At 43.1% G+C, this 18993-nt stretch overlaps 1 protein-coding gene across 3 annotated transcripts; it reads left to right on the top strand.

The window, feature by feature from the left end:
* Window positions 1-6108: 6108 nt before the first annotated feature.
* LOC108183449 (NACHT, LRR and PYD domains-containing protein 3-like) lies at window positions 6109-18124 on the top strand. 3 transcript variants are annotated; one of them, XM_073947758.1, is made up of 7 exons: window positions 6109-6226; window positions 6380-6491; window positions 7057-7143; window positions 10188-10292; window positions 10577-10661; window positions 13128-13323; window positions 13415-15223. In XM_073947758.1, exons 2-7 carry the CDS (start codon window positions 6448-6450, stop codon window positions 13936-13938), a joined length of 1041 nt encoding a protein of 346 aa, XP_073803859.1. In that variant the 5' UTR covers window positions 6109-6226; window positions 6380-6447; the 3' UTR covers window positions 13939-15223. The 3 variants fall into 3 exon arrangements, with proteins under 3 accessions (XP_073803859.1, XP_068076308.1, XP_073803858.1); XM_068220207.2 differs by lacking the exon at window positions 7057-7143 and having other exon boundaries at window positions 6168-6226; window positions 13415-15218; XM_073947757.1 differs by lacking the exons at window positions 6109-6226; window positions 6380-6491; window positions 7057-7143; window positions 13128-13323; window positions 13415-15223 and adding an exon at window positions 16911-18124 and having other exon boundaries at window positions 10249-10292.
* The last annotated feature ends 869 nt before the right edge of the window (window positions 18125-18993 follow it).

The following is an 18993-nucleotide window of genomic DNA, read 5'->3' on the forward strand; positions in this document are numbered from 1 at the left end:
CAGCAGATTCATGGACAATTACATCTGTAATCAGCATTTTTGCCGCAACTAATTTATGAACGAGTCTGTATTAACTACATTGAAGAGAAACGCTTTATTTAAGGTGGATAAAAAAACCCCTACTTACTTACTGAAATTCAACATTAACTAAGCCGCCGCCACACACCCGTTGTGTGTGTGAGAGAGTAGGTGAGATGAGGGAAAGCACGGAGTGGAACGAACCACTCTGAGGAAGGGGAGGGGGAACTCAACTGTTTCTAAATGCATTTTAAATGATAAATGCGGTTTTATTTCTACTTAGACAATTATTTTAGCTAGATATATTTTTTTTCACAATTGAGAGTTTTTATTTTTATTTTTAATAATTTTTTTTTGGGGGGGGGAGGGGGGGACATGTCCCCCCCGGGATTTACGCCCGTGTGTATAATATTCGATTAAATTCAATTCAGCTTTATTTGTACAGCGCTTTTACAATGTAGATTGTGTCAAAGCAGCTTCACATAAATGGTCATAGTAACTGGATCAGTGTAGTTCAGTTTTTAGTGTTTAAGTTCAGTTCAGTTCAGTTTAGCTCAGTTCAGTGTGATTTAATCATTACTGAGAGTCCAAACACTGAAGAGCAAATCCATCATTGAGTAGCTTTTCAGATCCTGAACCATGCAAGCCAGTGGCGACAGCGGAGAGGGAAAAAAACTTCACCAATAGGAGAGTGAAGAAAAAAAAACCTTGAGAGAACCAGACTCAGTTGGGCACGACCATTTTAATTTCTCTGCTGGCCAAAAGTCTTGTGCAGAGCTTCAATCACCGTGGTGGAGGCTGGAAGCTGGTCTGTCCCTGGAGCATCTCGCTGCCAGACCCTCCAGTGCTGCCAGAGCCTCCAGAGCTACCAGACCCTCCAGTGCTGCCAGATCCTCCAATGTTGCCAGATCCTCCAGTGCTGCCAAAACCTCCAGTGCTGCCAGAGTCTCCAGTGTTGCCAGATCCTCCATCGCTGCCAGACCCTCCAGTGCAGCCAGAGCCTCCAGAGCTGCCAGACCCTCCAGTGCCGCCAGAGCCTCCAGTGCTGCCAGAGACTCCAGTACTGCCAGATCCTCCAGTGTTGCCAGACCCTCCAGTGCTGCCAGATCCTCCAGTGCTGGCAGAGACTCCAGAGCTGCCAGAGACTCCAGTACTGCCAGATCCTCCAGTGTTGCCAGATCCTCCAGAACTGCCAGAGTCACTGCCACTGCCAGAGCAACTGCCAGAACCGCTGCCAACGCCAGAGCCACTGCTGCCACCACCAGAACTGCCACCGCCAGAGCTGCCACCGTCAGAGCTGCCACCGCCACTGCTGCCACCGCCAGAGCTGCCACTGCCAGAGCTACCAGCGCTGCAGCCAGAGTCGACGCCGCAGTCAGCGACAGAGCCAGAGTCGACGTCGTAGCTAGAGTCAATGCCGCAGCCAGCGCCGCAGCCAGAGTCGATGCCGCAGCCAGCGCCATTGCAAGAGTCGATGCCGTAGCCAGCACCGTAGCTAGAGTCAACGCCGCAGCCAGAGTTGACGCCGCAGCCAGAGACGCAGCCAGAGTCAACGCCGCAGCCAGCGCCTCAGCCAGAGTCGACGCCGCAGCCAGCGCCGCAGCCAGAGTCGATGCCGCAGCCAGCGCCACAGCCAGAGTCGACGCCGCAGCCAGCGCCGCAGCCAGAGTCGATGCCGCAGCCAGCGCCACAGCCAGAGTCGATGCCGCAGCCAGAATCGACGCTGCTGCCAGAGTCGCTGCCGCCTGAGCTTCCCGAAGGGCCGCCGCCTCCTAAGCTTCCCGAACGGCCACAGCTCCAAGCATTGCCTGTCCCAGCCTGGCTCCTCGCCTTGCCTCGCTCCACGCTCCAGGCTCCCCACAGCTGCACTCTCCAGGCCTTCCGCAGCTCCATGCTCCAGGCCCTCTGCAGCTCCACTCTCCAGGCCTTCCGCAGCTCCACGCCCCAGGTACACCCCAGGTGCATGGTTCTGGCCCTCCATCCCTCCCCCTGTTCCGCCTCTGCTCCGCCTCTCGCCTGAACAGTAGTGGAGTGTCTGGAATCCACTCTAGAGGGGGGGCTATGTCACATAACCAGCGATCGTTCGCCAGAGATCGCTGGTTCTCACACGAATACCATCGACTACACTTCCGCCTTCCTTTGGACTACATAGACATACATGCTTTCCGGTCACACTCACATGCTCACTCATGAAGATTGATTACACTCTCACCAGCTGAGCCTTGTCATAGACTGATTACACACCCTACATAAGACACTCATTTACTCATCCAGTTGGCCGAGTCTTTTTAGCTGTTTCAGTAACATTACAACGCGTTTCTCCCTCTCTTATTTCTCCGTGTTAGACCCTAGCCTTGTTTACCTTTGTCCTCCTGTTTAGCCGCCTGCCTTTAGACCTATTGCCTGTTTATACAACTACAATTCTGGACTGCCTGAATATACCCGTTTGTACCTGTTTGATCATTGCTTGCCTGACGCTGACTAAACCTGCATTGTGGATCTTACCTCCACTTGTCTCTGTCACTCCCCCCTGTGGTTACACCCAGGTGGAAATGGAGAATAAAGAGAATAATTAGTGTAGCTGCTGTTCATAGTGTGTATAAACAAGATGCAGAAACTTGTGTGGAAACCCGCTAAGTGATGCACTGAGTGTATGCTTTACTAAACAGATAGGTCTTTAATCTAGTGTTGAACTGAGAGAGTGTGTCTGAGCCTCGGACGTTATCAGGAAGGCTATTCCAGAGTGTAGGAGCCATAAAGGAGAAGGCTCGACCTCCTTTACTCGACTTTGCTATTCGAGGTACTACCAGAAGCCCTGAGTTTTGAGATCTTAAAGAGCGAGTTGGATTGTAGCGAGACAGAAGGTTGGTTAGACAAACAGGAGCTCGATTATTTAGAGCTTTATAGGTTAGAAGTAATATTTTAAATTCAATACGAAATTTAACAGGCAGCCAGTGTAAGGAGGATAAAATTGGGGTGATATGATCATATTTTCTAGATCTGGTCAGAATTCTGGCTGCTGCATTTTGTACTAATTGAAGTTTGTTAATAGAGGATGCTGGGCAGCCAGCAAATAGAGCATTACAGTAATCCAGCCTAGAGCTCATAAAAGCATGGACTAGCTTTTCTGCATCTGAGATGGATAGCATACTTTGTAATTTAGCGATATTTCTCAGATGAAAGAAGGCAGTTTTTGTGACATGGGATATATGGTTTTCAAAAGTTAGATTGCTGTCTAATATGACACCCAAATCTTTTATAGTAGCGCTAATGCTAACTTTGTATCTCTCTAATTGTAGATTGAGTTGTGAGATCTGCTGTGTACAGGATTTAGGCCCAATAAGTAATAATCCTGTTTAGTCGGAGTTTAAGAGAAGAAAATTGTTGGTCATCCAGTCTTTAATGTCTTTAATACACTCAGGTAGCTTAGACAGTTCAGACGTCTCATCAGGATTAGTTGAAATATATAGTTGAGTATCATCTGCATAGCAGTGAAAGCTGATCCCATGTCTTCTAATAATGTCTCCCAGTGGTAGCATGTAAATTGTAAACAGCAAAGGGCCTAAAACTGATCCTTGATGCACCCCATACTGCACTGGGCTGACTTGTGAAGGCTGTCCATTAATATTCACAAACTGGTAACGGTCAGTTAAGTATGACTTAAACCATTGTAGAGCCTGTCCCTGGACACCTGTAGACTTTAAGCGATTCATGAGGATACTTTGGTCAATGGTGTCAAATGCCGCACTAAGATCGAGTAGAACTAATAGCGAGATGCACCCTTGGTCAGCAGCTAAGAGTAAATCATTGGTTATTGACACAGTATGTTTGTTTCTTGATCTAATAATACGAGGAACAGACACTGTCTCTATGGGGTTAGCCAGATATGCATTACTGATGTTTAATTGGGACGAACAAGAGTCTATGTGGTTATAATGTGAGCTTTGTGGATTTTTACCTGTTAGTCAGATGGAGCGAAGTAATCTGAAGATGTTGTCTGACAGGAGTTCAGCTCCAGCTCGACTGGGGTGCAGGTCGTCAGCACGGAAAAGCGTAGGACGCTCCCAAAAAAGGTGCGTCGAACCATCTTGATCAGGCTCCTGAAGTCCTTCTTCAAGATCTCCGACTGCCGGAGTCCACAGTCATTCATCTCCACATGGAGGACGATGGCACCAGGGCTCTTGGCAGCGCCCAGGATTGTTATAATCTGTGTAGAAATATTCTTAACTCAGGCTCCAGGAAAGCAGAAAGTACATACTTTGTTACCTTTGGAGGAGGCGGCGCGGACGTGGCAAACGATCAAGTCACCGATGATGGGCACATCGGGACCCGTCTCGCGGAGAGGGGAGAAGCGGTTCCCCGTGGAGATCTCGAACACGGGAGGAGCAGACGTCTTGCCCCGGGACCTGGTAAGCACCTTACGCGGCTGCACTCAGGCGCCGTGGCAGCCGGGTGTCGGCATGAATGACGCCTGGCCGAGCTGCGTCCCCGGTGCGCTGGACCTGGACAGAGAAACACGTGGGGTTGAGGTAGAGGGAGTGACGTGGTTGTATCTTCCGCTTACCTTAGATATTGAGGTGGCCTTAGCGTTAGGCACAACAAGCAGAGCTCGTCGTTCCTGCTTCTGCGTCCGCCTCACCTCGAGGGTGCGAATCTGGGACTCCACTGCTTCCAGCTCCAGCTCTAACGTCTCCATTGATGCTTCTCCTGCACTCAAGGGCAGACACACAAGCGACATTGTACAGGGTGAAGAGCAAGGCCAGTAAGTCAAAAAATGAGTGAATGAAAGAGGTCAGTAGCTTTAGCTGACCAGCGGCGCTAGCAGGCTAAAGCTACAAACAACAGGCGGATGCTCGAGGAACAGAACGTTTTAAAATAGTTTTGTTTGTATAAATGTATTAAGGGTTTGTTCACCCTACATAGGAGAGACAAATACTTAGCAAATGAGGAAGTATTTTATGATTTAGATGGGATATCATGGTTCTTAAAGCAGGCGTTAGCACATTTGGTAGTGTGGGCAGATGTCAAGTCCTGCTGGATATTCAAATCAGCATCTCCATGAATCTGTCAGCAGAGGGAGCCATGAAGTCAATAGTATCTGACTGCAGACTAGCATATGCACCTGACACACACAGTCTCAGACACAATGCACTCAGTGGAGCTGCTGACGCCAATGTGAGGGGTATGGATGCTGCCCAAACCATCACTGACTGTGGAAACTTAACACTAGACCATACGAAACTTTAATTCTGCGCTACTACTTTCTCCTTCCAGACCTTGATTTCCAAATAAATGCCAAATTCTACTTTCATTTGATGAGGACTTTGGCCTATTGGTCCTTTTGTCTTTAGCCCAGATAAGACACCTCTAACACTGTCTCATGTTTTCCTCTATTGTAAGTAACACCTGGAGGATCTAGTGTTAAGCTCAGAGTGCAAACTATTAATAATTCACCATATGGACACTGAAGGGTTATTCTCACTACATTATGTTGTACTAGCTGGAGCTTCCTAAAATGGCATTAGCATATAATATCTGACAGTAGTCAAGCTCTGAGGAAAAACAGAGTATCCTATATTATTATATAATATCATAGTAACTATACCATTAACACCCCTCAGATTCTTTCTGCTGTATTCTCAATATGCCATTTTGACCATGACAGTATTAAAACCTTTCCTCAAAGTTGTCCTGAAGCTACAAATAAACATTCGTTCTTGTCTGAAGGCAAATTTGGAAATCTCTGTTAAATTCTCATAGTAGGAGAAAAAAAAATAATGTAGAATTCAATGGTAAAAGGTGTCAAGCTTTCTTCTAAGGTTTTTTGTGTTTAGCAGAAGAAAGACAGTCAAACCGGTTTGGAACTCAAGAAGGGTGAGCATATTATGACTTTTTTCACTTTGGGGTGAGCTATCTCTTTCAGTATTGTTCAGAGACCTCTCAGATTTCATCTCAAATTCCTTGTTATCTTCTTGAAAACTTGTGCTCAGAGAAACTGCACAAATATTGTCTGTTCTAGTGGTGTGTTCTCTCAAGAACACGCCCACAGTCGGGAGAATCCCATGAATATTAATGTCAACGCCACTCGGTGGAACCAATAACATTTCAGGATATACCTGTAGGAGCGCACAGGTGTGTTTTAGTGAACTGAAGAGTCAAAAAGCTCAAATTCTGTTCCTGCTGCACAAGAGCGTCTGTACTTCAGCATGTAAGTTTAATACTTATACCATTACGCTTGTTAGTGTTTGGTAAAGACCATCCTGTAAACAGGAAAAAAAACTCCAAAATGCTGATGTTCTTTAAACAAACTGGATTTAACCCATAACTGTGTAATGATATCTCAGTATATTGTCCTCTCCAGGTGATGGTCAGCGGCTGATTGTTTCCTCAAAACTCTGCTAATGTCTGCATTGGTGTTTTAGCTGCAGTATGGCAGAGGAGCGAGTAAAGGACTCTCTCTCAGAGAAACACAGGTATTGACTCTGTTTTTACACCATTATTTCAACACTTTCTTTTAAGAACAAAGAACAACAACAATGCACTTATTTGTGTTGCTATTGCCTGATCAAATGATGGACAAAGCTTCAGTTTACACCCTCAGGAAATGTTTTGAGAGTGTTCCGAGGTGTATGCGATGCTTTTAATGCGCACACCTCTCCATATGACATAATCACGCCACCGCTAACCCGACCCCTCACAGTGGCGTCACTACTTCCACTCAGTGCAGTCTCAGCTTGCTCATGCAAGGCTGTATCCAGATACTATTGAATGTGTTGAGATCATTGTAGGTTATAAACAGCTTGGTCTGGTGTCATATTTACCAGAGCTGAATATACTTAATGTGTCAAGTTATAAGACCTGTACAACATCAGAATTAACCGCAGAACAGTTTCAGCGGACCTGATCAGACAGACCTTCAGTCAACTATTAGTTTGTGCTGAATTAAACTGAACAAACTCATATTTGTCTGATAAACTCTTGTAAAGGAGACTGAAGTTTGTCCCACAGTTAATTTCTCTGGTGTGTTTGTGTGTTCAGTGTGAGATCAGGATCATGTATGAAGAGTGACTGGTCTAAAGAGGATCCACCAGAGTTCAGTGGGGAAACACCATCACCTGCCCAAATGTAAAAAAAGCCATTGTTCAGTTTATGCACATTTAAAATAGGTGTTGTATGAAGATTATTTTATCTCTCATTTAGAAGAAAAGGTGTGGCATATTTAGTGAGTCGCGCCACCGCGAATCAGTTCAGTTAGGAATCAACCAAATCAAGCAAGCGTTCGCGAATCAGTTCAGTTCAGTTCAAGTCAACCGATTGATAAAAAACGAAAGTGAATCAGTTCAGGAATGGCGATGTGAAAGCAGAGGTCCTACAATCTCATCTTTAACGGCGTAAAACAGTAAATTATCGACTCGTTCTGTAGCACTTTCACTTTGTGAACTGCAGAAGGGTGTATTATAATCTGGATTGACAGCGGATGGTTTTTAATAACGCTTATAGACGGTGCCGAAGTCTCGCTCGTGACGATCCTTGCAAGTCCGTAAATGAGAAACGTGAGTTTCACTCTACAGTACATTATATTATATTAATATGATTGTCAGTTACTTGTGTTTAATTGATGTACAACTGCTGCATTGTTGATGTAATGTTTGAGTATTTAATTGCCCACATTACTATTATCTACATGCATATTGTATGGCTATGACTCAGCACATTTGTAGTGCTGCTGGTGACCATCATATGATGATTCAAATTATTACTGATCACGTTAATTTGTTCATTGTAGAACCACACATGTGCAAGAGTCGTATGAAGCAGTATCATAATTATTCAGCAACATCCAGTACCGGCTGAAATTCCTGCCCTTCTAATCGCGGGAGGAATCATTGTGCACCAACAGCCCTGAGACTGTAGCTAAAAGACCAGCTTCATTCAACCTCCTGGTATCTGAACGTGTAGAAAGGACTTTTTATAATAGTTTTCTTTACTATTGATTTGTAAGCAATCAGCATTATTCTTTACATCCTATTGTGAACCTTTATTTCATTATTATTTTGCGCAGGCCTACGCTCTTTTGATGTATGTTTTTGTTTCATTTAAATAATATTGTTATTTGAGGATTAATATATCCAAATTTGAGTAAACATCTACAATTTAGTACGTCTGTGTTTTTCTCTTTCATGGTTATTGGACATTAATAGTGTTAATATACATACTGAGACGATTGGCACCGTAACAGTTACCAGTGCAACCCAGTTCTTCATAGCACCAAAGGTATTTTGGTGTTTTACATGCACTGTTGAAATTGTTTGTACTATTGGACAACTAATGATTTAACTGATGGACTGTGCCTGTCAGGACTCCTGTTAGGTTGTGGTATTGTCTTGGCCTTGTTTTGCCTCTACTACTGTGCTCCCTGACCCAATTTTGCCCCTTTGTATTCAGTTGAATCAGGGGTGTCTTGTGACATCCTCCTTTGTTCTGTTTCCTGCCTTGGTTCCCTCATTAGTACACCTATGTTGATTGTTATTAGTGTGTATATATATCTAGGTTTATGTGTTTTATCAGTCCAATGCCCTAACCATAACCCTCCACATTCACAGAGGACATTATTGTATTTTGCCAAGATCTACTTCTGGCAGGTGAGGAGTGATGGCTTTAGTCCCTGAGTGCCTGCCAATCATTTCTTTAGTCACAAAACATGGCCCATGGCCATTGCCATCCAGGTTCCTTGCTCCACTGGTCCCAATCTGACTCCTTGCACTGTAGGATCCTCTCATGATCCTTGCCCTGCCAATACAAGTCTAGATTCTAACTCTATCTGCATTTCACAAGCTACCCAACCATCTGGTCCCAGACCAGCTCTTAGCCTTGTTGCTGAGCCCTGTATCCAGCCACACCCTTCCCATGCTTGCTTCCAGCCCAGTTTCCCCCCAGTCTGATGTCCAATAATGTAATGTCAGAATTGTGTAGTCTTTGTTTATGGTTTTCCTTTGTCAATTGCACTTGCCGAGGATTCCCTTTTGTGTTGTGACACAATGAAAATGTATAGTGAGAAGGATCATTTTACCCAGCTCAAGTGAAGAATTGAATTGTCCAATTTCTGTTTTTCACCCCTGGTCTGTCTAAAAACATGTCTCTTTCCATGCACCTCACCAGCTTCAGGGTTTCTTGTATATAAATTCTTCAAGTCATCAGAAAACGTTTCTAATTTTTATTTTCATTATCGATGAGTTGAATGTTTTATATGTTATGATTCATGTAAGTGAGCTTTGGGTTAATGATTAACATCTGTAAGAAGTGAATTGATTTAGGTTCATTCAGTTTGAGTGGAATGAGTCAAAGTTTTAGTGAGTCAAATAAGTTTTAAGGTTCTTCATAAATTTGACTACACTTTCAACACATTTTCAATATACATAGTTTTAACACAAAACATGCAGCCACTTACAACCGGCTACTGTCAAACTGAAAGGAATCCAAACATAAACTTCAGGCCTGGTCCTCTCTCGTCTTCCTAAGTTGTCACTCCTCCTTTTATTCTGAGATTCGAGACTGGTGGGCAAATGGGTGATGCTTGTTAACAGTGATGCCCCCAGCTTTGCTCCATTCCCACATATCTTGGCCACCATCCACTTTTGAAATAACCCCATTACCACTTAAAAGACGGGTAGCACCCCAGAACTGTGCTTACTTCGGGAAAGGGCTGGAACCTTGGTGGATCCACTGACCTGGGGAAAGCACAGGGGCAATAGAGAAAGGAGACAGAAGCATATGGAGAGACAGGAAATAGAGAGAGGAAAGAAAGTAAGTGAAAAAAATAGGGTTCCGTTTTCGACACACACTACTTTTTGGTTCTCAACCAGCTGAAAGGTCCTGAATAGTAGTGCCCTTTTGATATACTGGGAGCCCTGCCGTGGAATCTATCTACTCGTCCACATCTCTAGTATCTGCAACGCTCCTCTGGCTGCTGGCATGCTGCTGTCCAAGAGATGTAAAAGTATCCTGCAGACCAGTCAGTGGAGAGTGAGCAAAACAGATTAGCAATAGATCTAAACCCCAAAGCACCCTCTTCTAAACCTGATAACTTGACAAATGTATGCAATGCAAGATGTTAATCTTGTTGATCAGTTTGTGACACTGCTTTCCCTCTGGTCTCTTTGTGTCACCAGTGTAGATTCAGGATCATATGTGTCTAGCTCTGTGTCTCTGAAGAGTAACTGGTCAAAAAATCATCCACCAACCCTCACGGGGAAAGAACCATCATCTGCCAAAAGGTATTTTGTGTTTTATATTATTGGTCAAATATGCACTGTATTGAAAATGTGAAACAACATTTCAGCAAGGAGAGCCATTCCTGGATGAATCAGTTGTTTGAATTAATCAATCAATGACTCTATGACTTTTGTGGGGGGGTTCTCAGCTAAATCTAATCCATAACACAGCAAATTTCCTGACCGTCTTCTCATCATGTAAAACATTTATTATTTTCAAGTTTTCAAGATATATCTGTATTGTTTGCCTCAAAATGTATTGTTACAGTAGTTTTATTTGTTAACAGTGTTGAATATGAGTTACCAGAACCAAGACACAGGACTCACAGGAGGCACAAGAGTTTCACAGACAATCTTGTGTGGATCTTCCAGGTGGGAAAAACTCATTTTGATTCATATTTAATATTTATATTATAACAGACCAAATGAGGAGTGAAAAAAATCCTGCTTTTGTAACACATTTTCATATCCCACTAAAATAAGGATAAATTTGGGTTGCAAAATTCAAATAGATGTCTATCGATCATCTAAAGCACAGGTGTCAAACTCAGTTCCAAAAGGGTTGCAGCTCTGCACAGTTTAGTTGCAACCCTAATTAAACACACCTGATCAAACTAATTGAGTCATTTAGGCTTGTTGAAACCTACAGGTCAGTGTGTTGGAGCAGGGTTGGAACTAAACTGTGCAAGGCTTTGGCCCTCCAGGAATTGAGTTTGACACCACTGATCTAAAGGAAATATACGGATTACACAAACTTTACACGTGTCACCTACATCATATTCCTGTGTTTTTTTTGTATGACTGTACTAGTTTTTAACTTTTCTAAGACGTCTTTTAGATTTTCATGGACTGCCCAAATTTACCTTTGTTTAAGCCGAGCCGTCTTTGTTATTAAATACTTATATACCCACAACATGCCAGTGGAACTGCACCATCAGGCTTCTTATTATCCCAACTCCTCTCCCCTACCCTTGACCCACAGCCCCTTCCTCCAGCCCTGAAGTCCGTCATTCCCAACACAATCTCACGGCAATTCGTAACTTTTTCATTTAGTGGCTAATTCGTATGAATTTGTACGATCTAATTCGTACAATTTAGTACGATTTGCTTATCCCCCAATGACGGTTGGTTTTAGGGGTGGGGTCAGGTGCCACGCCTCCTTTTTAAAATCGTACCATTTCGTACGACTGAACTCGTACAAATTCGTACGAATTAGCCACTAAACTGGCAAAACGTAAAATACTTACGTTCTCTCGTGAGATCAGGCTGTCATTTCCCCTTCTTATTTTTTTTGCCTGCCTCTGCTAATAATGCCAGTACACCTCACTTTTACTTTCCCATGGCGAATTTCACCAGATCCCAGCCCGCAACTCTGCCATTAGTGGCGCAATCTGCAGTGCTCACCATGGGTTATATGCACAGGACTTTAATTTTCAGTAAGCTAATTCTAGCACTTTCGGTGAACTGTCATGCTATTGTTAATTGCCGCATTTAAGATTTAAGATTTTCACTGACTGATTGAAATATGATATATATCTAGCATTAGCTTATACAATATCCACTAATCAGTCTATTACTAACTCACCGTAAATAACCAGAAATTCTTACCTCAATGTCTTTATTTTGAAAAAACTCCCCTTCCACCGCTACTCCTACTCCTTTTCTAGACAGGGTGGAATGGCAGCCCAATGGTTAACACTGTTGCCTCACAGCAAGAATGTCACTGGTTTGACTGGCTTACCAGGCCAGTTGACGTTTCTGTGTGGAGTTTACATGTTCTTCTTGTGCTTTTGTGGGTTTTCCCCGGGTTCCAGCCACAGTCCAAAGACATGAGACATAGGTGAATTGACCAAACCAAATTGGCACTATAGATGAGTCCATCGCATATTTCCACATCTATTCATAATTTGCCATTCATAAGGGGAGGGGAGGGGAGTGGGGGGTTCTTGAGATCTACCAGAGCTTAAACTTCCTTCTCACCCTTCTATCGGGAGGGAGCCCCAGGCACAAGGATCTTTTAAGCTCAGAGCTTTCGTCCAGGAGAGCATACCAAACAAGCTTTAACACCAATCATCAGCTAAGGGTGAACTCTCAAAATATGCACAATTTATTTTCCTATAGTACTTTTAGTGGAGATTCAGCATTCCATGTCAGTTGGTGTGAAACACACTTCGCAACATACCTTGATCCTTCAGTAAGAGACACACAGTGCTAGTGTAACGGAGGCCAGCTAGTGAGTGCTGTGCAGGTAAACTTCACTCCTCTGACCACTAAAGGTGCTCTAGCGGCAGACGCCAGAGCCCATGGACTTTAGCCTCCTTGATAGAGCAACCAACTTCTATACGGAAGGTTGCCGGTTCGATTTCAGCTCGTAGTTGGTTGGGTGGCATAGGACTGGCGGGGTTACATTGGTGTCATGACCCGGATGGGAGTGAGTTTTAGGTGGTGAGTGTAACAGAGGCCAGTTAGTAAGTGCTGTGCAGGTATACCTCACACCTCTGACTTGTAAAGGTGCTCTAGCGATGAACGCTATAGACTATGGTCTTTAGCCTCCTTGTTAGAGCAACCGACTCCCATGCGGAAGGTCGCCAGCTCGATCCCAGCTCGGAACGGGTTGGGTGGTGTAGGACCGGCGGAGTTACTTTGGCATACTGTTTGTTATTGTTTTCCTTGAGTTGGTTTGATCCAAAGGGTTGGGGCATGGAGTATAAAAGAGAGCTCAACCTCAAACTGCTCAAACTGTGCCTGCTTGTCTCAGAGAGTAGGCTGTGGTTGTAGAAATGTGTGTAAATAAACGTTTTTGGTTAAATGTAATTCATCTAATTTCTTCCATCATAGAATCTTGAGAATAAAATTGACAGATTTCTGAAGAATGAACTTAAGAAGTTTAAGAAGATCTTACAAGAAGAAAACAGACAAGACTTTGTAAAGAACTTTAATGACAACAGATGCAGAATCACTGAAGCAGCTCTTGATCTCACACTCTTCTTCCTGAGAGATATGAAGCAAGATGAAGTTGCTGATACTCTCCAGGGTAAGAGACTCATGACCGTCAGTTTGTCACTTACAAATATAGCTGGAAAAGTCAAGACTAAACCTATCTGTTTCTTTGCTTCTGTGTTTAGGCGAGCTGTTCTTCATTAACCAGTTAAAATGTAGCATGAAGAAGAAATATCAAAGTGTGTTTGAAGGAATTGCTCAGCAAGGAGACTCCACACTTCTGAATAAGATCTACACAGATCTCTACATCACTCAGGGTGCGAGTGAACAGGTCAACACTGAACATGAGATCAGACAGATTGAAGCTGCTTCCAGACGTCATCAGTCACTAGAGAAGAAGATTGAATGCAAACATTTGTTTGAAGCAGCTGAACAAGACGAGCAGATCAGAACTGTCCTGACAAAAGGAGTTGCTGGCATCGGGAAATCAGTCTCTGTGCAAAAGTTTGTTCTGGATTGGGCTGAAGGGAAAGAAAATCAAGACATCAGCTTCATATTTCCTCTTCCATTCAGAGAGATGAACTTAAAGGAGAAAGAAAGACAAAGTTTAAAAGACCTCATAACTCAGTTTTTCCCAAAGACTAAAGGACTGAACCTTACAAGAAGCACACGATTCAAAGTCCTGTTCATCCTTGATGGATTCCTCTGAACTTTGCTGGTAATGAGACGTGTGGTGATGTATCTTCAGCAGTCTCTCTGGATGTTCTCCTGACGAACCTCATCAAGGGAAATCTGCTTCCTTCCGCTCTCATCTGGATCACCAGCAGACCAGCAGCTGCCAGTAAGATTCCTGCTGACTGTATCGACCGGCTGACAGAGATACGAGGATTTAATGATGCCCAAAAGGAGGAGTACTTCAGAAAGAGACTCCCAGATCAGTATCAGGCCAGAGAAATCATTGATCACATTAAACAGTCAAAGAGTCTCTTTATTATGTGCCACATCCCAGTCTTCTGCTGGATTTTAGCCACTGTTCTCCAGAACATACTGAAACTGAAACACAGGGCTCATGCTGAAACACTGCAGGAATCTCCCAAGACTCTGACACAGATGTACACACACTTTCTCCGCTTTCAGATCCAGCAGAGCAGAAGAAAGTATGATGGAGAAAACACAGCAGATGTCTCCTGGGATCCAAAGCTCATCCTTTCACTGGGGAAACTGGCCTTCCAGCAGCTGGAAAGAAACAATGTGATCTTCTATGAGAGCGATCTGCAAGACTGTGGCATTGACGTCTATAAGGCATCGGTGTACTCAGGCATGTGTACCCAGATCTTTAAGGAGGAGACGGGAATCATTCTTGGTACCATGTACTGCTTTCTTCACTTGAGCATTCAGGAGTTCATTGCAGCCCTTTTTGAGCATCTGATTCTAGACAGCGACAAGAAAGTTTTATCTAATTTTAGAAAGAGAAGAAAAAACCAACGTTTTCATGTTTTATGGCATTTAGTTAACCAAAAAAAAAATCCATCTTCATTTCCTTAAATGAAGTTGTACTAAACCTTTAGAATTTACTGTTTTTCTTGTCCTGTTCTCCATCATAGAACTTTCAAGAAAACAACACACCTGTTTTTTGGATGTTCAAATAATCCAAATAGTACAGTTGTCAAAAAATATATGTTTTGACTTTATATTTGCGCCCGGTAAATCATATGGGGCAGTTTTTAAACCCTCATCTAGAATTTGATTGTCACCAACCATAGTGACAACACTGATGACCTTGTAAATATATGTAATATTATGAAATAATATTGTATATAATATCTGGTATGAAATACCAGACTGTTTATTAGTCATTTCAAATTATGTGTGTAAAGGTTTTGTACTGAAAATGGAGGATTTAGATTCTGTCAGAAAAAAACAACATTTTTGCCTACTTATTCTTCCAGTTCTGTGTCATTCCCTTTTAAATAAAACTTTGTGACTTGTACTTGATGATCTTGCTACTTTTTGTAAGGCAATTTCACCTTTGATTATGTAGGTAAAGTGTGTCTTAGTAGTTTTTTAAAAGTATGCTTATTAGTAATATCCAATGGACAACATGTACATTTCATCTACAGCTAATGTGTGCAACACATGACCCAACATGTTATAATATTTATATGTAATAATGTCTTTTTGGTTAAATGTTAAATCTTGGTCATTTTTTCTGGTCTCTAAGAATCAGTATGGCCCCTTTCGATCAAATGTAGAGTTGTGTTGGGCTATGGGGGTAGCCATGTTCGGTTTTGTAGTGCCACTATCTAGCCTTGAGAAAAAAGAAGCACCTGTCTGTAGCTTACTAGCAATACTCAGATCTTGATTGGATTGTTTAGGTGTGCATGCTAAAGGTTCTGCTGGATTTTGGCTCTCCTTGACCAAAAACTTGCTTACTCTTGCCTTATGTATTCCACTCAGATACTCCTTGGTACTGACAGTACAAGTTCATGACCAACTCTCCTAAGATGATCTCTTTAAACACCTTGACCTTTAATACAGAATTCTGCTCAACTTGACTCAACAGAGTCCTACAAATGTGCTCAAGAGTGTTAAGGCTTGTTTTTTCACTGTGGCAGGGGTAAATATACTGTAGTCATAGATGAAAACACAGGCAATGAGGAGAGAGTACAATCTTCTGTTTCAGAATTTTTGTATTACATCACAGTGCTGTGCAAATATATGACAGCGTAGCATTGACAAAGCACAACTCTCAAACCTTCAGCTGTCAAAAATCCCTATATAAGAACTTTTTATTAATATATTTTAGTGGTTCTTAATCTTTATTAGATAGGTCAGTGGAGTGGAGACAGGACATGCATGAGGCTGAGAGAGCTGGGAAGGATCGTCAAAAGACCTGCAGCCAGGAATCGAACTCTGGTCACCATGAGCATTTCGGTACCAAATGTCAATGCTCTTAACCACTAGGCCAGGGACCACCAAACTTGTTCCTGGGGGGCCGGTGTCCTGCAGATTTTAGCTCCAACCCTAATCAAACACACCTGAATAAGCTAATCAAGGTCTTACTAGGTATACTTAAAACACCCAAACAGGTATGCTGAGACAAGTTAAAGTTAAGCCCTGCAGGGCACCGGACCTCCAGGAACGAGATTGGTGACCCCTGCACTAGGTTATTGGTGCAAGAAGCATATCAAGACCTCATGGTGCCCCTGGGCAACAAGCTTACGAGTGCCTCCAGTTTTTTGTAAAATGGCTAGGGTTAACATAATGTTACTTAACTACTGGCGCCCTAGTGACCATGTAAATTTTTGGATTTTGATTTTTTTTCCATATGTGATTATCTTTTTTTGCCATTTAGTCTATATTGGTAAAGTTCGACAGCTTTTTTTCCTCAAGAAAAGTGGTTCTTTTAATCTTCATGGTTTAAGTCAGGGGTCACCTAATTTGGTCCTGGAAGGACAGTGTCATGCAGAGTTTAGCTTCAACCCTAATCAAACACCCCTGAAAGAGCTAATCAAAGTCTTAATAGGTATACTTGTAGGTTCCATACTAGTGTGTTGAGGCAGGTTAAACTAAACACTGCCGAACCAAGTCTGGTGACCCTTGGTTTAAGGTAACAATCACTTTTGAGTTAGGAAACCTCCTTGAAGACATTGATTAAGTGTTTTGTCTTTCTCTCCTCAGACCTGATGCCACTGAAAAGGGAGATTCAAGAATATCTGATTGAGAAACATAACGACTACATACCTACAGAAAGTGAATTCATTTGCTCGCAGACTATGATGAGCTCACAAAAGGCTGCTCAAAAAACAAAGACCGCACATCCTCCCAAATGCGACCAGTGCGGAAGAGGTTTCACTAAAAAAGGACACCTCAGAAACCACATGAGGACTCACAATGGAGAGAGCTCTTTCACCTGCCAACAGTGTGGAAAAGGTTTCACTCAAAAGTCAAACCTCAGAAACCACATCAAAATTCATATCGCAAAAAACGCTTTGACCTCCCAACAGTGTGGCAAATCTTTCAATCATAAAGACTACCTTAAACGACACATGAGAGTTCACACTATAGAGACTTCTCACACGTGCCCTCAATGCGGAAAGAGTCTTGCAGACGAATCGATATGTATCGCCCACATGAGGAGTCACACTGGAGAAAAACCATTTGCGTGTGATCAGTGTGGGAAGAGCTACACAAGTCGGAGTAACCTTAAATACCACATGAATGTTCATGCAAATGAGAACAGTTTTATGTGCCATCACTGCGGAGTGCGTTTCAGAAGAAGCGCTCAACTGAAGAAACATGTAAAAACCCACATCGAACTGGTGCCTTTAATGTGTCGTCAGTGTGGAAAAACGTTCTCAACAAAAGAAAACCTCGAAGTTCACATGAGAAACTACTCTAAGGAAAGACCTTACACCTGTCAACAGTGCGGGAAGCGTTTCATCCGGAATGCAAGTCTTAAAGAGCACATGATAATTCACACCGGAGAGAAGCCGCACATCTGCCAACATTGCGGGAAAAGCTGCTTTCGAAAAGCATACCTTGATATCCACATAAGGGTTCACACCGGAGAGAAACCGTACACCTGCCAAGATTGCGGAAAGAGTTTCATCCGAAAAGCACACCTTAATACCCACGCGAAAGTTCACAGTGGGGAGAAACCTTACAGTTGTGAACTTTGCGGGAAGACCTCCTATCGGAAAGAAGACATTAAAAGGCACATGAGAGTTCACACCGGAGAGAGGCCTTATCGCTGCTCCAAGTATGGAAAGGGCTTCACGTGTACAAGAAGCTTAAGGAGGCACACAAAAATCCACCTACTGTAAAAAGCAGGCCGCAGTCTAATTAATAATCATGGATACCCTCAGCAGAGAGAGAACCCTTTCATGAAGCGCAAAGGAAAAGTGTCCCTCTAAACCAGGCATGTCCAAACCCGGTCATGGAGCACCGGTGTCCTGCAAAGTTTAGTTCCAACCCCAATCAAACACACCTGGGCTAGCTAATCAAGCTCTTACTAGGCAGTCTAGAAACATACTTGCAGGTGTGTCGAGGCAAGTTGGAGCTAAAATCTGCAGAACACCGGCTCTCCAAGACCAAGTTTGGACATCCCTGCTCTAAACAAAAGACTCTCATGCACCAAAGGAACCTGAAAAGCATTCATTCAATAATTTTCCTTCAGCTTAGTCCCTTATTTATCAGGGGTTGCCACAAAAGAATGAAGCATCAACTATCCCAGCATCTATTTCAAACAGCTGATGCCCTGCAAGCCGCAACCCAGTTCTGGGAAACACCCATACACTCTCTAAACCCAATTAAGATCATCCAATTCCCCTGTACCACGTGTTTGGACTGTCAGGGAAACCAATGATAACAATGGAAGAACATACATACTCCACACAGGAATGTCTCAAACCAGCGACCTTCCTGCTGTGAGGCGCTGAACCACTGTGTCACCCACATCAAAACATTATATAAGTTTAAACAATTTCAGAAATATACTGCTGATCTACCCTCTTCATCAGTGTATCACTCCGCCCGCAGCAAGTACCAAACAGAGGACTAGAGTCACTATAGTTTGACAATTTCCGCCGCTGTTAGACCACAATGTATATTTGATACTTTTAGGCGGTAATGTAGTTGCTTAGACTGTAAATATGCTGTTTATTTACAGGTACAGCGTCTATTATAAAATGTGTTTAGAAGATTTTGGAAGTGGGACTTCTAGCATGTCGGTTGCCTACCTTGTCAGATTGTCCTACCTCCC

Source organism: Danio rerio, chromosome 4, assembly GCF_049306965.1.
Source record: "Danio rerio strain Tuebingen ecotype United States chromosome 4, GRCz12tu, whole genome shotgun sequence".
Taxonomy (NCBI): Eukaryota; Metazoa; Chordata; class Actinopteri; order Cypriniformes; family Danionidae; genus Danio; species Danio rerio.

What these genes read in the sequence shown, in the direction of transcription:
- LOC108183449 (XM_073947757.1), top strand. Translation starts at nt 16,916, where the DNA reads ATGCCACTGAAAAGGGAGATTCAAGAATATCTGATTGAGAAACATAAC.